The sequence below is a fragment of the Nomascus leucogenys genome, chromosome 18, assembly GCF_006542625.1.
Source record: "Nomascus leucogenys isolate Asia chromosome 18, Asia_NLE_v1, whole genome shotgun sequence".
Lineage (NCBI taxonomy): Eukaryota > Metazoa > Chordata > Mammalia > Primates > Hylobatidae > Nomascus > Nomascus leucogenys.
Window position 1 is genome coordinate 78,449,199 of NC_044398.1, and position 14,255 is coordinate 78,463,453.

At 39.9% G+C, this 14,255-nt stretch overlaps 1 protein-coding gene across 1 annotated transcript in view; it reads left to right on the top strand.

Moving 5' to 3' along the window:
- PIK3R1 (phosphoinositide-3-kinase regulatory subunit 1) overlaps positions 1 to 14,255 on the top strand; it is an 85,776-nt gene that overhangs the window by 54,110 nt on the left and 17,411 nt on the right. The window contains exons 3-7 of the mRNA XM_030797738.1: positions 3,748 to 3,840; positions 4,297 to 4,371; positions 9,925 to 10,056; positions 10,857 to 11,058; positions 11,256 to 11,335. Of these exons, the coding sequence (XP_030653598.1) occupies positions 3,748 to 3,840; positions 4,297 to 4,371; positions 9,925 to 10,056; positions 10,857 to 11,058; positions 11,256 to 11,335 (582 nt within the window). The remainder of the gene's footprint in view (positions 1 to 3,747; positions 3,841 to 4,296; positions 4,372 to 9,924; positions 10,057 to 10,856; positions 11,059 to 11,255; positions 11,336 to 14,255) is intronic.

Genomic DNA, 14,255 nt, shown 5'->3' on the forward strand with positions numbered 1-14,255 from the left:
TTTCAGGATTGTCATAAAAATTAATATTTTGTTTTAAAGGACTTTTTAGACTTTCAGTGGTAATTGATCCTATAGTTGGAAGTAGATGATATATACTTTAAAGCTTTTTGGGTAGAACTTTCACATTCCCCATGTCTAAATATTTTAAAGAGGAAATGGATTGACTCACAGACATTTTATACTAAGGAATAGAAAATCTTTGAATTGCTATTTAAAAAAAAATCCTTGTAAAATTTACCATTTTAAACTCTGTTTGCAAAATCCTGATCAGCTATGATGATTCATACATTTGAGCGATAAAGCTTTTTTCAATATTAAAAATTCAATGGGGAGTCACTGAATACATTACAAAAAGAGTACTTACACTTCCTAGTACCTATGTGTATTTTTTTTTTTCTGTTTAAAGCAATCTGTTGTGCATTTTGAGAAAAGTTCCAGTGTTCTCACAGATCCTGACTTGGTGTAGCACAGTGCTTTTCAGAAACTTCGTCCAACACCTGAATGAGTAATGTGTAAAACATAATGTTTTGTAGCTCAGGATACTGCAGGTAAACTAACACTTTTTGCCGAAAAAACATTGAGAAGACAAAGGAAAGCAAGGAAGTTTTGCTTTTTTAAAAACATTTTTCAAGCTTAATGAAGAAAGAGAGAGCTGGAAACCCTTTTGTATGGAGCATTTGCCAGCCCAGCAATATAACAACTTTTGGGTGCATATTTCAATCACAATTAGATGAAATCTTTAATTAGCATTTAATTTAACTTTCATATTTGCCTGCAGAAATGATTGTGTTGATAAGACTCTGGAATGAGACAAACCTTTATTAAGTAATTGCATTTTCAGAGCCAACATTATAGTTTTTTTTTTAATTAAAAAAATGCCTGTGTAATTTATGAGAAAAGGGGAAGAGGAATTGGCATGTTGGTTGCATGAGAGTTGCATGGATATGTATTTACTATTTAATCTTTAGCTTTTTGAGATTTTGGGGTGTGCTAAGTCTTGTTACTTTGAGAGGCCTAAGGAATGACACAATAATGGATCTTAATTAATAACACCTTTCTACATCATTTCTCTACCTTTATATTTCCCTTCTATTATATATGCTGATAGGATGATATTTCATTGTATTCAGTGTAGAAGGTGTTTGTGAGAGAGGATACTTTTGGGAGTTGATATTAAGGCAAAGGGAATTGGTTTATAATTTATCAGAGGAAATGAAATGGTGTGCTCTTTCATTTTATAATATTTCCTTTAAAATTGTATGCTTTTAATTGGACTATGAAACCTTTAAGACGTTTGCATTTGAAGTGCTTTTCAGATATATTTACATTTTAACATATAGAGATTTGAGCGATGTCATTGCTGGATTTTTTCATAGGATCACCCACATGAATTTTCTTATCAAAAGAGTACGTCCTGAAGCTTATTTCTAACCCCAAACAGATTACTAGCCCATTCCTGGATGTTCTGATTCTGAAGATTTAGGGTGGTACCTGGGAATCAGTATTTCCAGCACGTTCTCCAGGTGGTGCTTAGCTCCGGAAGGTGTGGGAGACACTGGAGAGAGGTGAAGTTCCCACCCAACCCTCTGTACAGTGACTGGCAAGTTAATGGCCGGCCGTTTGTGCTTTTATGAAACCTAAGATGTGTTACAGTGATGTTGCAGTAGGACAAAGTCACTCAAGAAATTGAGTGGTAAACATTGCAGGGCTTTGAGTTCAAATATTGGTTAGCTCTATGTTAAGATGCCTTGTCTTCAGGGATAGCTTTAGAGTAGTGGGGTCTCTAACACAAAGCTGACTCGGGAATCTTTCATCTGCCATTGACAAAATTTGCCCTTGTGCAGGCAAGTAAGACTATACTCTCTAATTCTGTGGGCACTAGCCACATAGGTTGTTTCCATTTAAATCAGTTAAAATAAAAAATTCTGTTCCAGAATGGCTGCATTTTACTCAATAGTCACGTGGCTAGTTATTGCTTTATTGGAGAGCACAGCTGTAGAGCATTTCCATCATCATAGCAAGCTCTAATAGTGCTGCTGTAGGATTTTCCCTCATAATATAGCTCTTCTCTTTTTATCCTGGGTATTTGCAGTGGCTAATAGAATTAGGTGGAAAGATCATGCATCCATCTATGTACTGCACATTGCATACTGCAATCTAAAAGAATGTTTTTGCAGAACGACTTAATCATACTTCTCGGAGATCAAAATTTAATAACATTACTTTTGTAACATGAATTTGTTGTATGTTGACTTTTAGTACTTGAAATACAGGCTTAATTAAAAATTTGTTGGCCAGGTGCAGTGGCTCACACCTGTAATCCCAGCATTTTGAGAGATTGAGGTGGGCGAATTGCTTGAGTCCAGGAGTTCGAGACCAGCCTGGGCAATATGGCAAAACCCCGTCTCTACTGAAAATATACAAAAAATTAGCTGGGAGTGATGCTGTGCACTGTAGTCGCAGCTACTCAGGAGGCTGGGGTGGGAGGATCACATGAACTCAGGAAGTTGAGGCTGCAACGAGCCATGATCATGCCACTACACTCCAGCCTGGGTGACAGAGCGAGACCCTGTCTCAAAAAAAAAAAAAAAAAGGAAAAGAAAAAGGAAATTTGTTTACCATAGTATATGGCTTCTAATAAAGAGCTATACTGGTAAAATCTCACAGAAACAAAATTGCAAATATTTAGTCTTTCTCAGATTATATAAATTATTCCTAGAAAAGACTGCAAGCGATGAGGCTAATAAACAGGTTGTACTTATATTTTCATAATGACTTTAATTTACCTTTATTTTGCAGTTTCACAAATTTAAGATGAATATATTTAGCTCCCTCTTCTGACATAATTTGAGAATTTTTTTTTGCTTACAATGGTTTTATTTATTTTTTTGGGACTGAGAATAAGGTTATCAATGTAATGTTGAAGAATGTTATTTATGAGTGTCATCCAGTTAGATTTTTTGGTATCATTGCAAATGGTTAAAACGCATGCAAAAAGTTTATGAAAACACCACATTTTAAAAACTACTAACTGACCAAAAAATATATAAACAAATAAAGGCTTTGACAAAATTACACAGAAATTTAATTTGATATTAAGTGGGCAGTGATCATTCATATTGGCTTCTGGATCTGAGACTCAGCCCATACCTGGCCATTTGTGAGGCTTGGGGCAAGAATGCAAAAAGAGGCCCAAGTAAGGCCCATGCCTAAGTATTTTTGTTATAAATCATGTCAACAAACTGTTCAATAAAATCTGTCCCATCCTTTCTGGGCAGTTATTTCTTCCTAATGACCAGGAGGAGAGATCTGAATTCAGGTTCTTGGGCTCCTGAGAGTTCTGCCCTAGAGCGTGGTATTATGGGGAGAGCTGGATCCTGGTTCATCCCTGGCTTCTCCCTGCACGTCCAAACTCCCATCCATCCTGCCACTCCCCCCAACTTTGGGGCCCAGGGGTGTACCTAGACAGGGGGGTTTGCCCTAGGGAGGGTGGACCTAGGGGAAAGGCCATAAGAGGCCATTTAGCAGGAAATCCTGGAGCATTACTCTGAGTAGACCCTAGGTGAGAAGCAGTGGGCATATCACTTTGGCGTGGAAAGTGCAAAAGCCCAGAGCAGGGGTTCTTCTTGCTCGGGCCTGAGTTTGCAAAGGTCAGATGTAATTAAGTTATTTTGTACGTCCTTCATTGTGGTCTAATGCATTCAACTATCCAAATTAAATACAATGGTGGGATTTTGTTGTTTGCAGCTTTGACTCTCCCGGATCTTGCAGAGCAGTTTGCCCCTCCTGACGTTGCCCCGCCTCTTCTTATCAAGCTCGTGGAAGCCATTGAAAAGAAAGGTAACCAGACTGCTAGAGGGCATCAGTTCCTTTGTTCTACCCTTATTTCATGGCTGTTATTATTTGTCTCTTGTGCATTCATTAAGTAAATTTCCTACTACCAGCCATGTCCAGATACTCGGCTGGACACTCAAACTGTTCGGGGCTAAGTACTGGGAAAAATGTCTCGGTCTATAATTTCTAACTCTAGATTATCATGTAGTTTCCATATGGAAACTATTAAATTCTTCATAATTTAATAAATATGATTAACTGTCTTCTTAGAGGCCAGATGGTTTTGCCAAAATTATCGACATGCCAGATAAGATTAATAGTAGGAGTTGACTTCCAAGAATATTTGGTACACATCTAGAACAGATACTGGATGGAAACTGGAATGTCTCTGGCAGCAGGCTCACAGGTTCTCCAGAGAGCTGTGTTTTGCATACATGGTCTGTGGTCTGTTTTGTGTCCTAGGTCTGGAATGTTCAACTCTATACAGAACACAGAGCTCCAGCAACCTGGCAGAATTACGACAGCTTCTTGATTGTGGTGAGTGTCACAGAGCTAGAAATGCAAATGGGAAAGACAGGTCTTGGCTTTCTGTTTCAGGTAATGCACACACACAAAATTGAATTTAATCTATGCAGTGTTCTAAATTTAAAGGGAACTCAAATCATGCACAGTTCTCTCTGCCCTGTTATGGTAACAGTGCAAATCCTGAGTTGGGCTGCAAGTGTGTGCACGCCTCCCTGCAGGCATGTTGGTCATCATCATAGCCATTAGGCCCTGGGCCCTGCAGAGGAGAGAAACCACCTCTTGGTGTTTCTCTTGCTCTGTGTATCTACCATCTTTCCTTGACCCTGAATTTGGCTACATCTAATTCATCTGAATCAATTAAAAAAGTTTTTTAAGCCTATGTCACTTAAGAAATGTCTCATCTGACATCCTTTTTCTTTTATTACCTTTCCCTTCCATTTTCCTTTTCCCTTTCCCTTTCTTTCTGGCTTGCCTTCTTTCTTGCTTTTTTTTGTGTTGAGTACATTAAGTAACATCATGATATTGTTATGTTCAGTGGTGTGCTGATAAACCAACTCTCTAGGAAGAAAAAGGCCCTGGTTTGTAGCATCTGCCCATTTTTGTGGCATGAATATTCCCACCGGGGCTTATTTCAAGCTAACCAACATGGTGTCACTGGATGTGGAATTGGGAAGAATTGAGGACAATTTGTTAAATAACACTAATTAATTCAGCCGAGAGGGCTTTAGTACCCCAAACACCCACTCCCTCCTTTGGCATAGAGGAAAAACTACAAATCAATTTACTTGCCAGCATTCCAGCAAGTCATCTTCTTATAAATCTCTCAAGATCCTTCATTCCCTCATAACACTTAAAAAAATTATATACTGCCTCACATCATTTTAACTGAACTTAGGTGTTTAAGCCAAAAAGAGTGAAACCCAGTTTTAGACTCCTTCAGAGGTATAATTGTCCAAAGAATGCCCACATGATAGTAAATGAGAATTTGAAGCGTGAGGCAGTTTCAAAATGAGGCAACTTCTGAGACTTTTAGAAAAGAGGTTTTTTTGGAGAAAAGGAGGAGACTAGACCTTTATCAGTATCAGTAAATTCTTACACTTGAAATGTTCTGACCAGATGTTTTCAAAGTTAAAAAAAAGTTTAACTTCATTTTTCCTTTGTACATGGAAATCAGTTGCATGGGAACAGAGCATATCCTCTTTGCTGCTCTGCCTCCTGCACTTCCCACAGAGCAGGTCATTAGAAGTTAACATGCAGAACACTCAAGGTGAAAAGGCTTGTTTTTCGGTATTTCTGACAGCTTTTTCAGGGCGTTAAGGAAACGCTGAATTTTGTCCTTAGCCAATTGAAATGAAGACACATGCTTGGGTCAGAAAATTGGTCAAATTATGAACACGTTTAGTCACAGGAAGAGTTTAGACATCAGAGCCTGATGAAGTGGAAGTTATTTGAGAAACAGTGGTTAGGTTTATAATGTGATCAACACAAAATGATGCAGTTTAGTTATTAAAAAAAAAAAAACTCTTCACACCACTCGTGAGATAGAGTCAACAAAGATTCACGTCAACGGTACATTTTGACCAACAGATTTCCTTCCCCAGTGAGATCACAGCACACAGAAAACTGGTTTCATTTGGAGTCTGTGCTAAAAAAGTGAAATTTGTGCCCCCCCCAAAAAAATATAAATAAATAAATGATGTCCAAACTTGGGAGTGGATCTGCCAGATCTGTTTCCAACTCAAAGATTTTTCAATACATAAAAATATTGTATAATATCCTGGAGGAAGCTCCAAAATAGTCACTTACACCTAAAAAAAAAAAATTATGGCTTTTAACTAACCTTATGAATTACCAGTGTTTGAAAAGGACAGACATGGCAGACAATAGCCCACTTTTATTAGCACCTGTTATGCTAGTTCATCCACACATTAACCTTGTGATGTATGTCCTAGTAAATTTAACTCACCAGAAAAGAAAGCTGACCCTCAGGTAAATAATTTCTTTCACATTTTCCAGTGGCTGAGTGGCTAATTTTTCTGACTCCAAAAGTCCTTGATTTTTTTCTCTTTTTTAGTTTTGCCCTAAAATGAATTGTTTCTTTGTCTCATGAGAGTTTTAATGATTCAGATTTTCACCTGACAGTTTTTGGTTTCATTTAACCTAATTCAGGCTTTCTTAGCCTTGGTACTATTGATATTTTAGGCTGGACAGTTCTTTGCTGGAAGAGCAGGAGCCTGTCCCGTGCATTGTGGGATGCTTAGCCACATCCCTGACCTCTACCCATGAGGTGCCAGCAGCATTCTCCCCCAGTTGTGACAATCGGAAATGTCTCCAGACATTGCCAGATGGCTCATAGTAGAGGGCAGGATCCCACTCCCACTGGGAACCACTAACCTAGGGAGAGACCTAAGGAAGAGGGGACTCCATTCCAGGGGGAGGGAGGGAGGAGTGAAGGGTTGGAGAGTTTACTGGGTACCTGTCATGAGTAGACTCAGTGAAAAGTGAGGTAGGAGAGAATGCAAACTCCTCCAACCCAGACCTAAAGATTACATAGCTCTTCAAAAGTCATCGCATGACAGGTGTGAATAGCTAATGGAAGAGCACGTTAGGCCAGTTTCAATGCGGAAAAGGATTCTTAGAGAGCAGAAGTCAGATAAATAGAACGGACTTTGTCACTAGCTCTGGTAGAATTTGACATAAGGTAAGGTTACCCAAAGACCTGCATAGGATAATTTTATTCATATACTATAAAAGTTCTTTTGATATACTTCATGTGTTAGAGAAGGGCTTTGACGAATTAACTTCACTCTAAGAGCCTTCTAGTTCAATCCACAAACATTTAACACGTTGTATGTGCTGGACACTGAGGGATGCGAGAAGAGCAGGTGACAGCCACAGTCCCTGCCCTTGACGTACCTCGGTCTAGTAGGGAGACACATAATCCCACATGATGATTATACTCCTTGGGAAGTGTCTTGATAGAGGGATGGCTCATTAGCACTGCAGAAGCACAGAGGGAAACCCTGCCTGAGGGAGGGGATGTATGCATATTTATTATCTTAACGTTTATATTGCATTACCAAATGTTTTATCACATATTTTAGGATAAGCAAATTTGGTAATATTAATTTTCTGGGCAAAGAGACATTAGATGAAACACATGGGGCAAAGTGTATGGGAAACCAGAAGCACGGCCAAGAGTGGTGACCATAGAGAATTCCTGTAGTGACACACACACAATTTTATTTGATGGTATTTAATTATGCTCACAATTGCATTACCTTCAATGTAGATCCTTTATGCAAAGGATCTACTACAATGGTATTGCCCCTCCCACACTTGTTAAACATGTGATATGTCTCTGGTTAGTTGTTTGTAGGACATTTAAGTGATTTAACACTTTGCCTCTTCACCTTTTAAATTTAATAATTCCTTTCCTCAAGTTGACCTATCCATGTCCTATTCCAGACTGACTTTTCTTAGAGCTGTGTGGTTGTGTGACTCACTTTCGGAACGTCAGCCTATTTAGTGGGGCAAGTTTGGTTTATGATGATATGTCCAAGGAACTTTTGTAGTCTTAGGCTCAACCTAGAATGATTTGTACTGTCATACTTCATTCAAGATTATCTAGGATACTACCTTCTCCCACTCATTTATACTCAAACACTTTGCAGTAAACTTTCATACTTCCTCATTCTCTCCTAGGCCACAGCCCAGTGCAGTCAATCACTGAGTAATATGAGGTCTCAATAATATTTTGAACATTTCTAACTGCATTAGAATTCAGACCCCCATCAATCACCTTGATTCAGAGAACTAAAACTGGTAGTTGTACTTCTAGCAGCACTCCTTTCCAATTTATTCTTAACACTGTCATTAGTAAAGCTGTTACAAATGTAGTATCTTGCCCGTCAGCCCACCTTTGCTGCACTGAGTACACAAGTCCCCAGATTACTTTCAAGTTATCCTTCGCATTGCTAGTGTACATCCTTCAGCAGCAGCCAAAGTCCTCTCCTTTTCTAGAGGCCCATGGTCACTCCTGCCCCCAGATCTTTGTTTCCAGCATCCCTTTTTTCTGCTGGGCGTTGTGTCTTTTTCCAACCCAAGTACTTACAGTGCCATGCATAGTGAGTGCCTGGAGGGTGGTTTTGATTAGTTTTACCTCCGTTATTGGATCGCTTGACCTGTTTCCTAGCTGAGGGATTTACTGGACAGGAATGCTCATCTTATTTTCTGAGATTGTCCACAGGTTAGATTAGTAATACTCAGCCACAATTAGGGAGAAACATTCTAAAAATGTTCAAATTATTTTCATGGATATTCTTGAGATTGGTTGCTAAAAGTCTGTAGTATCTTACTGTTGAATCCTTCACTCTATTGGTGACATTTACATGAATTCTGAGACATATCAACTCAAGTCTTAGGAAATCTGGGAATATGCATTTTTAAATTTTTCCTGTTGAGGTTTTAGGAAACATTTACTATATGACTAACCATTCCTAGTTAGAACTCTTTTCAGTCAGGGCAGAACCACCCTCAGAGGATGTTAGGAAATGTTTGGGTTCTGTATTCGTTTGCTCAGGCAGTTGTAACAAGTTACCACAGACTGTGTGGCTTAAAACGCAGAAACTTGGCTGGGCACAGTGGCTCACGCCTATAATCCCAGCACTTTGGGAGGCCGAGGAGGGTGGATCACGAGGTCAGGAGTTTGAGACCAGCCTGACCAACATGATGAAACCCCGTCTCTACTAAAAATACAAAAATTAGCCAGGCGTGGTGGTACGTGCCTGTAATCCCACCTACTCAGGAGGCTGAGGCAGGAGAATCGCTTGAACCTGGGAGGTGAAGGTTGCAGTGAGCCGAGATCACACCAGAGATGCACTCCAGCCTGGGCAGCAGAGTGAGACTCCATCTCAAAAAGCAGAAACTTACTTCTCGTGGTTCTGGGGGCTAGAAGTCCGAGATAAAAGCATGTTTGGTTTCTCCTGAGGCTTCTGTCCTTGGCTTGTAGGTGGTCGCCTGCTCACTGCATCCTCACTGCGTTTTTCCTCTGTGCCTGTGCATCCCTAGTGTGTCTCTCTGTGTCCTCATTTCCCCTCCTAGAAGGATATCAGTTAGATTGGATCAGAGTCCACTCTAATAGCCTCATTTTAACTTACATGCAGTCACTTTCTGAGGCACTAGGAGTTTGGGCTTAGAGGGGTGGGACAGAGGATGGGGTAGGTAACCACTGAAGATGCAGCCCAATTCAGCCCATACCAAAGGCATTAGTTTTTGTTGCCCCAAAGTGTGGAGGTCTGCTCCTGGCATCATGGGCAGGGGGTCAGGCATCCTAAGTGCTTGCAGTATGTCGGACAGACCTCCACAGGAAAAATTGTTCTACCCCAAATGCCCGGAACAACCCCTATAAGAAGTACGGCTAACGAATACTTTGTGTCTTATATTTATCCTCATATTGCTTCCTTTTTTTTTTTGTCACACGTGAGTCAAATTATTCAGAAAATTAGCCCAACTGATGTATTCTATAAAATAAATGTCTGAAATATTTCTTAAATTGTTTCCTAGATGCAGCCTCTGTGGACTTGGAAATGATCGATGTGCACGTTTTGGCCGACGCTTTCAAACGCTATCTCCTGGACTTACCAAATCCTGTCATTCCAGCAGCCGTTTACAGTGAAATGATTTCTTTAGCTCAAGGTTTGTTTTTTCTCTTCTGGGAACCTCATTGAACATACATGGAGATGTAGAGGTGCTTGTATATGTCTTGCATATATAGAGATAGTGGTTAGAAAATAGTAGTAGTAACCTGTCCCTCCGCCAACAATACCACCTGAAATTTCCTCCTCCACCCAAGCATCCAAGAGAAGACCCAGATTCTCATTTGCTTGGGAAGCCCGTCTGCATGTCAGAATCAGAAATGGCTCATTGTTAACCTATTGGTCTTAACAAAGTTTGTACGTCAATGAAGGACACGGTCTTCCAAGTACTAGTGTCAGATTCAAGGAACCGGGACTAGAATCCAGTGATGGGGGATGTTCTTGTCATCTTCCCTGAGTGGCCATAACAGAATGTGTTGAGGGAAGAGGGCTGTCAGTTTTAGGAGCTAAGGTTCAGTTAAGTGCTTTGGGGACAGGAAACTGTGGTTCGTAACCTTCAAAGTTAAAACCTGTGATACTTATCTGATGCTCCTCTGAGTTAGCCAATCACACTTGAAGCTGCTCAATACTGGCTAAGTTGCTGCCAGCACACCCTGAACAGCTTGTGGTTTTTTTATACACTGAGCTTCTTGCATTTCCATTTGACCTGAGATTTCTACTTTCTCATAATGCATTTTCTAATGAGAAGGACAAATGTCCTGTGTGCTTCTCCCAACAAGTTTTTAAATGACTCCTATAGCTTGAAGAAAGAGCAGAACTTTTCTAGGTGTTTATTCACTGATACCTGGAAGTAGTCTCTTACTCATTTCTCTCTCTTTTTTTTTTTTTTTAAACTTGTAGAAGTACAAAGCTCCGAAGAATATATTCAGCTATTGAAGAAGCTTATTAGGTCGCCTAGCATACCTCATCAGTATTGGCTTACGCTTCAGTATTTGTTAAAACATTTCTTCAAGCTCTCTCAGACCTCCAGCAAAAATCTGTTGAATGCAAGAGTACTCTCTGAAATTTTCAGCCCTATGCTTTTCAGATTCTCAGCAGCCAGGTAAGTGAAAGGAGACAAACATGTATTTTGGGGTGATGAGGGTGGTCCTAAATGGATTGGTGATGAAAACGTATTCTAAATATACTACTCCAGAGATGCATGTGCAGATGCTATCACACACATTCACTTGAGTGCATATAAATGAAAATGAGTTTGCTTTTAGGGAAAAGGTTTCTAATAAACTCTCTTTCTTACAGCTCTGATAATACTGAAAACCTCATAAAAGTTATAGAAATTTTAATCTCAACTGAATGGAATGAACGACAGCCTGCACCAGGTAATGCTTTTTGAACATTTAACATTCTCTCATTGTTCATTTTTTAGAGCCTTAAAAAATGGTGGCTATAAACCTCCTTTGAAGTAACACAGCTTCTTATGGAATTACAATTGGTAGTAATATGTTACCTTGTGATTTAAAGAAAAAATAGCTGAGTGGTAGTGTATATGTTAATTATTATCCGAGTTTCAACATTTGCGGATTTTAAATCATCTTGGTTTTAGGTGAGAGTTTGGAGAGTTCCCTGTACCCTTCAACATTTATGCTTCAGGTTGTTGAAGGAAATTTATGGAGTTCATTTTAGTTGTTGACATTTTTGTTTTTCTTTCTAATGCTTACAAAGTAGGGGATTTATAATTACTATATAATTTAAAGTATTTTAGAATGTGTTTTTTGGAAGTGACTATGCTGAGAAATGCCTGTCAAAATAAACATTTTCAATAATGCAAGCAGTATGAAACCAGAGCGTTCACTGCAGCAAGTTCGAGCAAGCCAGACACTTCTTTGAAAGCAGGCTGCTGTTCAGTTAGCCATTTAACAAAGCAGGAAATGTAGACCATGTTAGCAATGCATTTAATTTAAACTGATGTATTTTTCTTCTACTGCGGAAAGTCTAAACAACCTCATTTTGCTATATACCAGTTAAAAGTTAGCTAATCGACGCTGGTCATTTAGAATAGTGATTAGGGTCCTATACGTGTGAAGTTTCAGGACCAGTAAAAGGTGTTGCTTGTAGTCTTAATTTATGCCTAGAACTTAAAATGAAACTCCATGAATATATTTATTATAGGTAATATATGCAGATTACCATATTTATCTCTGTATGAGCAGGCATGGGGACTCAGTTTCATCTTCATGCAATGGAGAGTTAAGTTGTGCTTTTTCTTAACTGGGTATTGTACAGCCAGGCTTGGTTACTTGCATCTGGATGGGGCAGCCTAAGAGAGGCCAGGGCCTAGACTCAAAACCCACCTGCAGGGGGTAGATAGAGGATGGGGTAGGTAAACACTGAAGATGCGGGTATTGGGAAAGGTGCATGTGGACAGGCCCCAAATGTACCAAAGGTGAGAGAGAGGTATCAGGTTTAGTAGATAAGGCAAGCATGGGATGTTCCAAATCACAGCAAGCAGAATGTTTTAACAGGGGTGCCCAGAATTCCAGGTAAACTACGTCAAAGAAGACTGTCAACAGGTAGGGACTAGGACTTCAGTCCAGGGGTTGGCCAAAAGGCTTCATCTCGTGTGAGTACACAGGTCACTGTGAATGGATTTGGGAGCTCTGCACTGGTGTTCAGAGGCTGCCTTTGGACTTAGTGGAAAAGAATGGGGGTAGGGGTGTGGCACATGGCACTTAAGTTAGGTTTGTGTTAGAGACTAGGGAGAGCTGGACCCTGCTCTCAGTGAAGGGCTAGTGGGTAGTCCTGATCTTTTCAGCGGCCACTCCTCTAGAGAGAGGAGACACATGGAAGCCAAAGCCAGACAGGGTTTGACAGATACCCACAAATGAATTTATCACATGGAATTTTGGAGAATTTCTACTACACAAGGTATAGTAGAATCAGTGGTAGAGCTTGATTAGCCTGACTGGTGTAAACTAGTTAAACGTCTTTGTTAGTTTCATCCTAATTCCACCAAAGTAAAAATGGGTATCCGCACTATTTTCATTATGCCACCCGGAAAGCTGTTTGATATGTCAAAGGACCCTACATTTCTCTGCTGAGCAATTGGTGCGCCTGTTTCAAAGGAGGATTAGTTCCATCAGCTCTGCTAAAGAATGACAAAGCCTTGAACATTTGCTAGATCACAGTATTTATGTGGCCTCTTAAAAAAAATTAAATCCAAGTCGGTTTTAAACCCTAGTTTGAGCCGTTTTCCCAGGAAGTTTGTGTAATTTGTATAGGACCTTTGGGATTAAATGGCTGTTTTAGTATCTCTCATGTGTGCATACATTGTACTGCCCACTCCAGGAACAAAACGTCCCCATCCAGAACATCTTTGTATTCAGGAATGGCTCCAGTGCAAATGGCTGCTATGGCAGCCTGGGTTGAAGAAATGATTCTTAGGCCTGGTTTAAAAAATGCAATAATTTCTTAGAGTCCTTCAGCATTGCCACAGCATGTGCTAGTACCAGACAGAACTTTGAAAGCATAGCACCTTACATCTCCAGCGAATGGCCATTTACAGTAACACTGTTGTGAACACAAATGTGTACCTGAATGATATTTAAGGGAGACAAAAGCAAGACTCTGTTATAGGGCAGATAGACAGCATTTCTAATTATTACCAGATAGAACTTGAAATGACAAAGCTTATGATGTTTGAGGCAAAGTATCAGTTCAAATAAGACCCAGTAGCGCATAGTATCTATTTAAATGCTAGGTGGGCGTGCACATACTCTAAGTACAAAAAGAACTTTAGAAATGCAGCTGGTGACTTTCTAGGGTAATGGAGTAGACAGAAAAGGCTGATACAAGAAATAGGGCTTGAAATGTGTCTTGAAGAATAGGTACAATTTGAATAGGCAAAGGAGAAATAGCATTTTGATGCATGGAGTTTAAAGACTTATTCAAAATAAATTACACAGTACAAAATAATGGCTTGGTATTTTATAAAAGCAGTACATATTTTAAGTGATAGTATCACAAAAACATCATTTTAGAGTTGAAAGCATTGTCCAGCTTCACCAATTTGGACATGAGGAAACCGAGGCCCACAGATAGAGGTTCGCTCTGTGCTACCCGGCCAGTATGGGACCCAACCGGGTCTGCCCAGGAGCCGCCTCCTACACCCCAGCCCATTCTATCTGCCATACCCTGCTGCCTGGGTTTTTGGAAACTTCATGAGCAATGAGGCTGCTTTTAGTGTCCAATCAAGGAAAAAACAGTGGGCTTCTGACTCAAATAGATTTGGATTGGAATCTC